This window comes from Alexandromys fortis, unplaced genomic scaffold (genome assembly GCF_014885135.2).
Source record: "Alexandromys fortis isolate MF-2015 unplaced genomic scaffold, M_Fortis_MF-2015_v1.1 scaffold_55, whole genome shotgun sequence".
Lineage (NCBI taxonomy): Eukaryota > Metazoa > Chordata > Mammalia > Rodentia > Cricetidae > Alexandromys > Alexandromys fortis.
In genome coordinates this window covers 4952917-4967290 of record NW_026067936.1, presented here as the reverse complement: position 1 = coordinate 4967290, position 14374 = coordinate 4952917, and the positions used below count along the sequence as shown (strand labels likewise).

At 42.3% G+C, this 14374-nt stretch overlaps 1 protein-coding gene across 2 annotated transcripts in view; it reads left to right on the top strand.

The window, feature by feature from the left end:
• The window catches only part of Unc5d (unc-5 netrin receptor D), a 506477-nt gene that overhangs the window by 419280 nt on the left and 72823 nt on the right, over window positions 1-14374 (top strand). For both annotated transcript variants that reach the window (XM_050146838.1, XM_050146837.1), the window contains exon 8: window positions 4708-4740. In XM_050146838.1, the coding sequence (XP_050002795.1) occupies window positions 4708-4740 (33 nt within the window). The remainder of the gene's footprint in view (window positions 1-4707; window positions 4741-14374) is intronic.

Below are 14374 nucleotides of genomic sequence, written 5' to 3'. Positions count from 1 at the left end.
AAAGAAACAGCCAAAGTATGGACGTAAAAAAAAATAAAAATAAAAAAAAAACCAAACAGATTATTCCACATTTGTGCCAACCTAACAACGTGAGTCTGAAAAATGGGTAAAGTGAATTACAATAAAAGAGTTAGTGTGCATATTTTAGGGACAGAAAAGATTTCAAAGAATGAAATCTACGAAGAAGGAAATGAAAGTAGTCTTTGGAAATGAAAGAAAAGAAGGTTAAATGTTGACTATGGTGGCACCCTTGGTTTTCAGTCTGGGGAAAGAGCTATATCTTGCATATTGTGTACGTTAGTGGCACTGTGAGTCTCAGAAGCCACACAGACACTGGGGGGAAAACATATTTATTCACCGTTTGAAAACAAGGGACACAGGTGTCAAAGAATCACAGTCCATGGCCTCCAAAGAAATGTGGAGTTAGAGATGCAGCCCCTCTGTCCTCAGGCCTGCTCTCTGAAGTCCCCAGCGTGTGAGTAGCATGAGCCTGGCCACATTTGGTTCCAGTAGGGCTGAGTGCCAGTGGGTGGCTTTATGAATCTTTCAAGAATAGTGGAGCCCACGGAAATGCTTTGGGAACCTAGATGGAAGGAAAGAAACGAGGGTTAAAGTAAGGCAGAAGAGAATGAATCATCATCAAAGGTAAAAAGTAAAGTGCTTCCTCTCTCCCTCCCCCATTGTTCCCTTCCCCATCTTTTTCTCCCTCCCCTCCCCTTCCTTCCCTCCGGCCCCTCCACCCTTCTATTCCCCACCCCTCCCTCTCCTTCCCCTCCACCTCCCATCTCTCCCTCTCCTCTCCCTTGCATCTCCTGTCCCATCCTCTCCCCATCCTCCATGTCCATCTCGTTCCTCCCTTTCTCTCATGCAGATCCATACTTTTACATACACATACACATGTACTGGGGGCAGGGAATCACAAAACCTTATTTGCATTACAGTAAACACTAATAATAACAAAGGCAGAAAGCAACACAATAAGCTATAATTTTCCTACGTGAAAATGATAATATAATTGGTAATTTCCTATGTTTTCATGCTACCACGTATGTAAGCATACCTATTTTTATCTAATGGCGTATACATAAAAATCAGAGAAAAAACTAAACTTGCATATCTGGCTTACCATTAGCAGTGTTTATTCTCTGCGGTGAATTTTTCCCTCCCTTCCGTGCCTGTCTAGGCTGCTTAGGAAGTTAACAGCAAACATGATTTTCCAAGATACAACACCTTAAGACTCTGTTGAAAATTCCTTTGATTCATTCACTTGTAAATAAGGTGGAGTTACAATTGCTTATCATCCATTTCCTTCCATCCTTTTGCCCTCCCGGGGCTTAAGGCAGACCTTAAGAAGTGGCTGTGATTTCCCAGAACTACTGCTTAGCTGCCACTGGCTCAAAATCGCACTAATTCTGTGCTTGTCAAATAGAAACCCAGCTTTCCTAGGCCTGTCTGTATGTCCCCCGCCCACTGCCCCTTAGGGAAGCAGAGACTAACTGGAGTTGACCACACACAGCTCCTGGTTTCTTGCCAGGATGTAGTAGTAATCACAAAAAACACAAACCCCAATTAATCAGGACCTCTTGGAGTGGGGCCCAGGCCTGGGTGTTTATTCTAAAAGCTCCCAGGTGATTCCAACGTGCAGCCAACATTAAGAACCTTGGCCCTAATGGATTAATTTACTAGGGGGCCATTTGAATGCAGCCCTTTGGAGAGGGGGAAATTAAAGTGGAGAGGTGTTGGTTGACCAAGGCCAAGTTGTTTCATGGCCTTGAGCTTTGTGAGAGAATGATTATGCAAACAGAGTAAAACAGTGTGGTGTGGGCCAAGCCTTCAAAGTTAGAGAGGTCGCTAGATGGCCTTCTCTAGCACATTCAGAGGGCTGAGGTCAAATTCAGTGTTTAACCGAGGAAAATGCTGTTCTGTGGCCGCTTCTTTTCCAGATATTCTTATTTCACAAAACACAGCAGAACCCAGTTTGGATGCTAATGCCAGGAGACTAATGCCTTGGGGCTCCAGAGCTTTCCAGCTTTTTCTAAAAGGTGGCTGTTGAAACAGAAGACATACTGGCCAGGAGAACAGTGGCCTTTGAGGGCATTTTATACTGCAGCAGGAAACCATTGTGAACGACTTTTCTTTTCATATCATCTGTTGCCCCCCTTAAGGCTAACAATGATGGATTCAGGCAAAGGGTTCCTAGAGGATTTCTGGATCCCTCTCTTCTTCTGAACAACAAGGGACTAAGCTGTGCCTTAGTTTGGTCTCAACATGGCAGAGACATTAGTTTAACTGTCATTCCAGCACCCCGCCCCAAATCCGTGCAATTCTTGACCTGGCATTGTGATCTGTTTCCCAGCAGGAACACAGATAAGCATCATGAGTTACTGGGCTCGCAACCATCATCATACGTTGAAATTACTTCATTGACTGTCATTTGTTGCAATTATTAAGCCAACCCTGTGTCTACCCTGTGCTTCATGGTCCAGTATCTATCCTGCTTAGTCCTGAATATCAAACTCTAAGGGTGTTACTTTGCCCGGTTCACTGTAACCTTCAAGGCATATCAACAGGATGTGGAACCCCTAAAGATCAAGTCCAGTTGAGACCCCCAAGTCTGTGTTATTTGTATAGTGCCACATTGCCAAACACCTTGGCTCCAGAACTGGGTCAGAGGGAAACTCAGGGTCCCTGCTTTGTGGGTCCCTGCGAAAGTGCCTCTGTCTCTAAGCGTTGGCTTCTAGGCCACATTTCCTCTTATTTCAGGTTGTTCTCAGTAGAACCCGACCACCCTATTTTTCTCACAGCTTGGCTATCAGTATTTTTTTTTTCTGAAGGCTCCATCTTGCATCTCACCTGTTCTTAATGGCATTTCATTTTGTTCCCTGGTTTAATTCCCAGTCCCCATGGTTCAGAGGAGAAAATATAGTTGCGCTCAGCCAAAGTCCTAAACAGATGTTCCCCTATCTCCTCTCGTGGGTGTGACAATGCATCACTTTCAGGCATCTTAGCCCTGGCCCGCCAGCCTCTTGGTGCCTGTGCCAATGCATCCAGAACCTCGCAGTAAGCAAACCGGAAGCTCCGCTGAACCCACCAAAGCCGTCGCCGCCTTCTAATTGTTGAGAGTAGTAGCATCTGGACGTCTCAGCTGCCACCTGCTCTCGGGGAAGTGTGTCGAGTCTGTGTGAGGGGCATGCAAGTGTTCTTAGAAACGTGAATGAAAAATCCTATATGAGCATGTCAATATAAATACTATATTGTCGTCCCAGAAAGCATTCGTTTGAAAACAAGCAGTACCTGCTGCTGTCTCGTTCTCCCTGACCATTAAATGATCCATATACAGGAGTATGGTTTGCATCCAACTTGTAAAATCTTCTTCCATCACAGGTCAGACTGCAAAACACACAAAAGCCATATTCCAAGCACCCTATATTTATGTACTATAAGAACTTTCTGTCAAGATCACTATGAAATTCAGACGTGGGTTTAGTTGGCAGAAATTCCTAGGCAAACTGACCATAGCAGCCTATCTGCCTGGGAGGAGTTATTATGCCGTCAGTAAGATACTATTTATGAAGTTCTAAAATATACAGCATGCTGGGTTTGATTCTGTTAAAACCATAATCCACAATGAAAGCCTCACTCTATGTGGCCATCTTCAGGCTCATAGAGAACAAGTCTGTAGAAGGTAACCTCGCAAGGCCCCAGCTCTGTGACTCTGTGAGTGGCCAATGACCTTGACCTGTGTAATCTGGAAGCCTAGAAGAGGACTAGGAGAGGCACTGACACCCCTGTGAATTCAGGAGGCTCTGCAAAATGTTAAATCCTGGCATTTTGCCCTGGCGTCTGGAAAGTGCTCAATCTGCCTTCCACAGTGGTGTTTAGCCTGAGGTGGAACCAAGAACAGGAGGAAAGAGGGAGACCCTGGGCAAAACAAAGTAAGCCACAGGCTCCAATATCAGTGTGAGATTTAGAATTAGATGCTGGTGGGAAACAGGACCGGATGGTACTTGATGGACTGAGAGCCTTGGGAAGAACTGTCACAAATGCCTCAGCTGACTCTGACCGCTGAGGTCCAGATGACCTTTGCCTTTCACTGCTACATCCTACCAGCTTGCTGCACATAAGACCACATCTTCTTCACTGAGAGACAACAGACATTTAAACAGATTGGGGGCAGAGGGGACAAAAACCCAAACTGAAAGTGCTCCCAACACCACATCCATAGCCCCAGGGAATGGCTCAACAGGCAGTTTGGAAGTTTGCATCCAGACCATGATTACTGCAAACCACTGCAGGCTCTCTTTACATATTTATTCCCTGGCTCATTTTTCTGTCTTCATGTATACTGAAATGGCATCTCTTGCCTGAGCAGGCTGCTCCCTGGGCATTAAAAGGAGCAGGCAGCAAGCTCCTTGCACTCATCATGCAGATAAGAATTGAGCAGAAGCAACAGAGAAAAAATATGCTAGCAAACTGGAGAGAAAATATATTCTTAAATAAAATAATCATCACATGGAAATATTTCAAAAAGAGGCAAATAAAAAGTTAGAATGCAAAAGAAAAAAATGTGGGCCCCATAATCCATATTGCCTGCAAAGTGGAGAAAATGTATCATTTATAGAAAGCCATACAAAGTAATACCGGGAATATATCTGCTCCATGTAAATTTATTAAATGCAACTTTCTTTTTCTCTTTCTTTCTTTTAGATAAAAAACCTCTTCATGAAATAAAACCCCAAAGTAAGTTATTTTTCCTCTTGTGGATATAATTTATTCTCATATTTGCTGCCTTGCTGTTGTATTTGTTCAGGAGCCAAACAGAAGTGAAGTCCTCTGGCAGATCCAGAGCTTTCGGGGCCTCTCCTCATTGAGTTTGGAGTCGCATATCAGAGGTTTAAATCAAAAAGAAATATGCACGCCCTTCCCCTCCCTCAAAGCCAAAGTAAATCTCTCTTCTTGATTCTTTCTGCCTCTAAGTCCATTTCTCTGCAGATGTCAGCTAGGATTCTTATTTCTGGAGAGATTTATAGCATTAAAATTAATAAATATTTGTCGGTATACGAATGCATGAGAGCAGCTTTGTGGGCAAACGCCTGGCTCCTAGCCCTTCCAGGAAATGGCAGGGAAGGAAGGGTTCTGGAGAATGCCAGCCAGGAGTCTCACCTGCTGTGGCATCCATGGTAACTAGGGAGATTAGAGCCAACACTCCACAGTGAAATAGGTCCGAGCTGCGTGTTGGTGTTGGCTTCAGTACCCTAGTTACAGGCTTGCTTTCTGGAGATGCCTTTGCATTATTTCTGTTTTGCATCCAGGGGATTTAGAGAAAGGAACATGGCTTCAATTGTCGGAAGCCTGGCATCTGACTCCATGGCTCTCAGCTGATGCAATTATGGTAACCTGGAGGCCTTTGAAAAATTGGGAGTTGGGGAGCAGGGATTAGAATCCAGAAATCTTTAGTTTTCAGGGCTCCCCCATGTGATTCCATTATGCACTCAGATTGCAAACCATAGCCATAGAATTTGTGAATGGGAGACCAAACAGATCAGAATCTTGGAGTATGATGGGAATTTAATAAACATATTCTACTTTTGAAAAAAAATGAATTAGAATCTATAATGGGGGATACTCCTAGAATTGACATGTTATTGTGTCTAAGTAATTGCATGCACCTAGAGATAGGTGAAGCATACTAAGGAATCTCAGGCTATGAGACAAGAACCACACAGCTGGCATCGTTAACAGAAATAAACAGCTGCCCAGCTGCTTCGAAATGTAAAGCTTGGGAAACCTGTCTCTGTCCAGTTTCTCTCATGTAATGCAAGATGAATGCCTTCTGTTGATTTCAATTCACAACAGTAGAATTCAAAGCTCTTAGGAGAGTTAACAGCTCATATTAGCTAACTGCTTTGACGAAAACCGAGACCTTAGAGGACAGACAGAAATAGGTACCCAGGGGTGAGCATCAAAAGACATGACAGGACAATCCAAGCATTTTGTCCCTGTTCTACTCTGTTGTTATGAGCAGCCTATAGCACATAGAGGCCACTAACTTAAAATCTGAGAACGCTGCAAAACAAAACCTTCCTTAGTGTCTTTATCTGCTGCTGCCATGTGTAAAGGAACCATTGGTGCCCAAGTGGTGTACTTTTTGTTCCGTGCACACTTGCTTGGGAAGACTGAGTTGGGAAGAACTCAGCACTCTGTGTGTGTGTTTGTGTGTTGATATGAGCACATGCTAAGGGAAGGGAACTTGGCCTTTAATATTCAGCCCATACTTGTGTCCTGACTCTCAGGGAGGTAGCTGGGATGCTGAACTCTGTGGTTTCTCCTAGTCTCATGTGCATGTCATCCCCCAGTTTGGGTATACAGAGTATGACAAGATCATGGGTGTCCATGTCGTAACCAACATGAGGATTATTTATAAATGTGTGTGTGTGTGTGTGTGTTTTAAAGAATTGATTTCATGCTTAGTCTGTGAGTCCTGTGCTTTTCGAATTTGGTTACATCTGTACTTTCAGGCATAAACCCCACAGAAACTATTCCTTGTCTGTAGGGACTCCTGAATTCATTTGTGCTTGGGGTTCTCGCTCCTAAGCACCATGCGTAATTGCTGGATATGGCAACAGAATCATTTAAACTGTTTTAATTTGTGATTTCCCTAAAAATAAAACCATGCCAGAATCAATGTGATTGCAAAAAGCTCCCAGAGGAATTCAGTCAGGGTTCTGTGAGCTGCATGGTTGGAAGTGCATTACACAAATTCAGGTTAGTCGTTCAGTGGAAGTGGGGGCTGGGTTTAAGATGACATGAATCATCACTGATGCAAAATCAAAGTCAATTATGAAGATAATTGAGAAACAACCTGTTCCTATATATAGCGGTACACATCATCTTCCATACGCCCTGGTGGGTAGACTACATCATTCAGAGGGAGTTTTCTACACCGTTCTCCAGAACAGACAGGCAAAGGAGCTAGCTTTGCATTGCAGGCAAGTACAAAGAGAAAGTGAAGTCTTAAGATATGTGTTGGCAAATCATAATGACAAACTGGGGAAAATATGCACACTGCATAGTTCATGAAAGCACTTATTGTAAATGAGATAATTTAATCAATTACGTTTCCTAATGTACTAAACCGAATGTTTCATTTTCTGCTTCTGCACATCTTAAATTATCTTCAGGTGCTTTATGAGATTTAATCATAGTTAATAGAAACTTCATTACCATCAAATGTGCTTTCAATAAATGTTGTGTAACAATGTCAGGAGGTGCAGTGAAATATAGTAGGTTCTGAATGGCAAGCATGAACCCCCAGAGTCAAACTGAAAAATGGTTGCATTCTGAGAGTGAGACTTCTTGGAGGCTTGGAGAATGGGGTTTTCGGAGTGGCTGTAAACTCTTGAGGGGTTGCTGGCTCAGCAGTTTTAACAAAGAAAGGCACTGACAAGATTCAGCCTTACCCCAGAAAATGGTTCTGCACTCTAATCTCTTTTCAGCGCTCTTCTACACAGTTTTTCTGTCTTTATAGGAATGAGTGCCTACAAGACTGAAGACATGGCTCAGAGGTTAAGAGCATTGACTGCTCTTCCAGAGGACCCAGGTTCAGTTCCCAGCATCCACATGGTGGCTCATAGCCACCTGTAACTCCCATTTCTGGGCATCTAAGGCCATCTTGTGGCCTCTGCAGGCAGGCACTGCATTTGTATGGGGCATAGACATATATGCAGAGAAATACTCCTACATGTAAAATAAAAATAAATGAATCTTGAGAAAGAGAGGAAGTCAGAAAAAAAGAGAGGGAGAAAGAGAGAGAGGAAGGAAGGAAGGAAGAAGAAAGAAAGAAAGAAAGAAAGAAAGAAAGAAAGAAAGAAAGGGAAATAGTGTTCCAGCTGCCTCAGAGACATCCAAGGAACTAGTTCCAACTTCACAATTCAATTTGTTCTTCTTTGCCTCCATCTCTAGCCCATCCCTCCTGTTATCTTCTCCATTTTAGTAAACAGTTGACCACCAAGTCAATGGTCTGGGTCAAAACCTTAGTCTCTGTCTTCCTCGCCACCAATTTCCTTCTCTATATCCAACAAACCATCTCAGACTGCCTCTTCTGTGCTCAAACCAATCTCTGCTTCCCTGACTCCATCATTTCCATCCGTTTGCTCAACAGTTCCTTTTGCATCCTCACTATGTGCTAAGATATGTTCTGCTGAGTGGAGAATCTGCCCTCAGCCCAACACACTGTGGGCTTCATAAAGTTCACAGTTTGGGTGAAGAGGGGGTAAATATGAATGTCAGAAAACACACCAAGTACAGGGCAATGATGTGACATGTTATGAAGAGAAATTGAGTAGGATGAGGACCTGGGGCAGGCTTTGAGGAAGGATTGCGTTTCTGAATAAAGTATTCAGAGAAAGACTAATAAAGTTGCATTTCAGAAAACACTCAATAATCAAGGCAGCATAGATCGGGAGTCCCTGGGGGTGAGTGCTCAGGTTAGTGGACCATCAGAAGGTGAAGGCTCTGAGGTGAGACCTTGCTCCCAGGCTCTGGGGGAGATATACAAAGGAAAGGTTATACACAGCCAAGTTACAGAAAGGGTGGTATTAGTTAAGGTCACAGAAGTGAGGTGAGGGGGGAAACTCCATTGCATCTTAGGCTGTCATAAATATGGTGACCTTGACTCTAAAGGAAGCAGAAAGTCATGGAGGGCTTTCATTGAGAGAGATATGGCCTAATATTTTTAAATATACACCGTAATTGCACTGTCCAAAGTAAACCCATAGGGAACCAGAGCAGAAGCAAGGGCATCTGTTACAATGATCCATTACAAAAATAATCTGTTAATATGGTTAAACTATTAGAATAATCTAGGCTCAAGATGATTGGGGCTTTGGCTGGATGGACAGTGGTAACATTTGAAAAAGAAAGTCCTATTTTGAACCCAAGGGTTTGATGATAGATTGATATGAAAAAGAAAGATGTTTTGGGTGATTCCAAATTGGGGGCTATGCATAGGAAGGATGGAGTTGGCATTACTATTACTGGGAAAACTTGATGAATAATTTTGAAAAAAGAGCCCAGAGTTCAGTTTGCGTGTCCTATTAGGTGCCAAATGGAGATTGGAATAGGAGGATGAATACAATAGCCCACAGAGCAGAAAAAATGCGTATTTGGGACTCATCAGTGCCAGTATGATATTTAAAGCCAGCAGGTAGGTTGAGGTCAAGGCCTTATGATGTGAATAAGGAAGGACTGGGGATCAGGTTAGGGAAGACAGCAATACTTAGATGTAAAGGAGGCCAGAGTCACTGCAGAGAAGAAGAAGCATGACCACATTAGGAAGAGAAGATCCAAAGGAAAAGGAAATAATTCCACAGTCCCAGGCAGTATAAATACATAAAAGCATGCATACACTGACGACAGGAAATGAAACGCAAAACTGTCTAAGAGACGAAGGGAACAAGTGGGAAGGAGAGAGAAGTGGAGTCTGAGGGAAGTATGTTCAAAATATACTATATCCCTGCAAGAAAATGGCCTTATAAAGCCCCAAATAATGAATATAAAAGAGTCAGGGTCCTGGGTGACAAAGTCAAGCTGTCTTCTAGCAGAGATCTTCATTCATCTTACCCTGCCTAGTGTTTCCTTAAGTGAGCTTAGCTGAGCTTTTTGGAACTTAAGTTCTGGGCAGATCTCCTGCCTGTTGAAGCCTTTTCAGGAGCCTACTAGTGTTCTCTGAAGCACAGCACCTTCTTTTGACTAGTTTAACAATCTGCTGCTGGACTTCCTGGCCACCAAATGCAGTAGCTTTTCCACTGAGTGTGGGGCCTTAGGGACTCCTCCCCAATCCATGCTGGAATTTTGATTTTTAATCCTAGGCAGGACCTGTGTAGGTAACCACAGCTGCTATAAGATGATATATGCAAGATCCATTTCATATCTAGAAGTCAGGATTTCACAGCTCTCCTTGTCTGCCAACTCTTAACGGTTTTTTCTAGCCTTTCTTCTGCCATATTCCCGAGCCTTGGAAAGGGGGGTGGTGGTTAATGTCTATTGCTGAACAGCTTGGCACTTTCAATTGTTATGAGCCTTTTTTATTGATGACAACACACTACAAAAAGAAAAAAAATCCCTGATTGTATTTTAGAGCACCACAAATCTCATGGTTTAATAACATGATTGTTTAGCAAAATAACAATAATAGGTTCCCTCCTAGGGCTGAGAACTTCCCCAGTCATGAGCCTTTGACCAGGTTTACAGTAATAGACCCATAATCCCTCCTATGGTGTAGACCTTTGTCCAATGGAAAGCAATTTGTTACCTTCATAACCATTTGTTGTGCCGCTGGGCCTGTCTTGCCTGGTTGGCAAGGGTCTAGTGCCGTGTAAGACCATTGATATCTTTTTCCCCACAGCAGCTTATACAGAACCTTCTGGATCCATATAGGTGAACTCTCAGGGAGCAAGTTTTCTAGCCAATTGAGGCTAATTTGTTTATATCCTGCACCCAAAGAAAATGGTGTTTTAAGTAATAGGGTTTTGCTACCTAGTTATAGTGGGCACCGAAGAGTAATAGCAATGGTTGGGTTATTTCAAGCGCCCATGGGGTTTTCCTGACCAATAACAAGTAGGGAGGTATCCTGTCAATGGCACTAAGATTTTCATGTAGAAAACCCAAGTCTTCTGGGAGTAGCATACTCAGGCAGAGGACTTATATGCAAACACACACACACACACACACACTCTATTGGTATATGGAGATATACCAATATCTCCATGGTATTTTAACTATCTTACACACTAGTGGATTTATATACGACTTCTTCAAATATCCTTAGTTTTGGTGAATCTACTCCTTCATTTTTATTTTTTTAATCTTGAGACCTAGTCTCACTATGTAGCCCAAGCTCAGGAAGATTGCCATAACTTCCTGGTTGCCAGGATTACAAATGAGTGCCATTATGCCTGGCCAGGACAGCATCTCGTTCATTATCTTACTTGTTGCATTTAGAGTATTTACCAAGATCAAAAATATTTATTAAGTTATTGTTCTGAGTCTTAGTAAAGCTTTGTTAAAGTACAAAATCAAGAATTTTGCTTCTAGGTAGCCAAAGTTATTCACTTATGAAGTAGGTATTTGTGATATATGGTTAGTCGTGAATCAAAGAAATATGAAGGAAAAATCAGAAATGTCTTCTCCTTACAATGTAATACAAGATGGAAGATGAGTGATTAGAGAAAAAGGAAGTGAAGAAATTTGAAGACTCACCTACTGTGTGGTAGGATATAGCCACAGATTTGCATCCTGAAATAATTTCTACCTGGATATACGGCCAAGGCCTGGCAACTAGAATCCTCTTCACTCAAAAACTTTGCGTCCCATGGGTTTGTCTGCAGTACATTGACTTGCAGAGGAGACTAATGTTTATCAGGTAGGCAACTCTCAGAAGATGGAAGCTCAGTACTTGCCCATATGGGCTTAACATGTGGTCATGCTGCCTTGGGCTATAGACATGAATAGCATTTTCAACCAGCAGGATTGTCTTTGGCTCATTCCTTTAAATCCTCCTCAGATTTCTGGTTCCTCTGAGGCTAGCAGCACTGGTACTATTCTTCCGGGCACACTCTAAAACATTTTCCTCCCTTATTTTGTCCGTCATTTTTCTTCATCCCGTGCTGATTATTTTCAATTACATAAGTACAGCACTTTCCACAAATTGCATGATTTGCTTTGTCCTTCACAATCATTCTTCCTCTAAATCAATTCAGCACATATATGTGTGCAACATTTGTAATTTTCTTAGCGTTTTCGACTTTTTTTGCTATCTGATTTTTAGTGTTTCATAAGTATATGTTTTTTCCTACTTCCATTTTCAGTGATTTCACTGGCTCTGTCCTTAATGGAAATAATGGGATTTGTTCATTAAATGCCTCAGAACCAAGCAAAGACCCAAAGAACAGAGGATAGACCCGTGTGTTCTTTAGTACCAGTAGAGCACCAGGGTACTCACTAAGGCTGTGCATTCACAACCACTCTCTCCCCAGTGTGCTGAAATTTATAGACGTGATGTCTTCAGTGGTCAGAAGAAAGTAACTAAGGTGAAGAAATTTACTCAAAAGCTAGAGTTCAAATCCCACTCTTTAGCTCGTTTACCTTGTACCTCTCCCATTAATAAAAGTACAGTACTTTTGCAGTTCAAAGATGAGAATTGCCAGTTAAACTACTGGACCCTTCACTTAAACTAAATTTTGGGTAAACACATAATAATTTCTATATTGGCACTAGATACTACATGGAAATTACTTTATGCTAATATTGTTAATTATTGAACTGAAAATTTAGATTTACTTCTATATTTTTTTGAGGCAGGGTCTCAAACTTACAGTCCCGGTTAGCCTAGGGACTCATTATGTAGGGTAAACTGTCCTTGAACTCACAGAGATCCATCTGCTTCACCCTCCTGGGTGCTAGGATTAAGGACGTACACCATTACTCCCAGCGAGTTCTATATTTTTATTCAATATATCTAGCATACATACTAAAAGGAAAAACTTCTGAAATAGTCTAGTAGCCCTGTGTGCCACCTGCACTGGCTGCGGGGAAGCTGCTTCCTGGATTGACTCTAGGTTGCCTTGCTGTTGGGATTCTGGCTCAGTAGTTGACTCTTGTGGCTTCCATTGGTTTTGCTTCTTCCTGGCTTCCCTTTCTGGAGATTTTCTTAATGTGGATTCCTTAGCAGTTCACTGCTGCTTACATTAGCATTTCGAGTTTGTTGGCCTGGTTTTCTACAATGGCAGGAGTGGTTGCTCCAGGACACCCACCGGGAGATCAGGCAGAATAGTGTGGATATAGTAGAAAGGTACTCCCATCTTCCTATACCAGGCCTTTGTAGCTCGAGGCCTGACGATAGGTTCCTGTCTGCTATATGTTAAACGTGATGTATGTTCAATTTGTAACATGTGAATTGAGTTAATGTTCCATTAGCAAGAAAAATTAATATGTCTTTTACCTTAGAGGCTGGGAAACATGAGACAGATAAACTAAACAGCCCTGGCTTGAGTCATCAGGCCATCGGTCACCACAGATGACTAGAGAGGGCTGTCACTCAAATTTATTTCTAAGAAGGGGCCTTGAAAGGTCAATTATTCCCCCAGCCAACTCTGATAAATAGTAATAATAAAAAAAATAAGATAAAGGAATTGCAGACTGTTACAGAGTCCTGCTGATTTTTTTAGAGACTCTTCTGAAAGGCGATTTCACAATCTACCTTAGAAATATAGATGTTTTAAACAACCCTCATTGTAGGAAAGGTCATTTTAATATCAAACCAGACACCCGATTGCTTTAATAAAAGGCCATATCCTCCCTTTCTATTTCTGGTAGCGATGGCAAGAGACTTTACTAGTTTCCTCTAAACAGATGGCCAGTGAGTGCCTACTGTGGGCCTAGTCTCTTCTTGGAACAGCCCCCTATGCATCCCATCTCCAGGAAGCAAATGCTTCTTCTTTCTTTTTTTCTTCTTTTTCCTTTTCAAGGCCCAATTTCCCACCCTCTGTTTCTCTTCTTCATTCATGATCCCTTCATGCTTTGCAACTTGGAAATAATAGGTTTCTCAATCAGGTATTTTGGTTGTTTTTTGAGTTGCCTATAGATGTAGGTTATACTTAACTTTTTTTTTTTTTTCCTCTCAGATATGCTGAAGCCTTTCATGCTCTGCCCAAAGCTTTCGTGGCCTTCCATGCTCTGCCTAAAGCTTTTGTGACTTTTAGTAAAAGAAAAGTAGGGATAAGAGGAAAGGAAAAACAACAGTAAGACAATGGAATGCAAAGCCTCATTTATGAAATTGAAAGGCCCGGCACCCTGTGCCCACAAAGGCAGAGTATCCCTGCTCAACCAATGCTTTCTTGAACCAACAAATCAGCAATTTCTTGTGTGTGCCTGTGACAATTCTGTGTCTGTGAGAAGAATGATAGTTATAAATGCACGTGTACAAATAGAAATGGAAAGGAAATTCTTTTGTTTTGTTTGTTTGTTTGCTTATTTATTCGAGACAGGGTTTCTTGTATAGCAGGCATGGCTGTTCTGGAACTAGCTCTGTAGACCAGTCTGACCTCAAACTCACAGAGATCCACCTGTCTCTGCGTCCCAAGTGCTGAGCAGCCCAGCAGAAAAGGAATTCTTTAAGGACAGATTCTAAAAATCACCCCCAGACTCTGGTTTCCTCAGTAGTGTGCTCCTTCAGTTGGAGACCAGGCAAGCAAGCAATAAACAGTTGTGCACAAGGATTAGCAAGGTTCTCTGGGAAATCAGAGAGAGAGAGAGTACTGCTTGTGAGGAGTTGAAAGCATTTGAGAAGAGCAACCTAACTGTCATCCAGATAGCC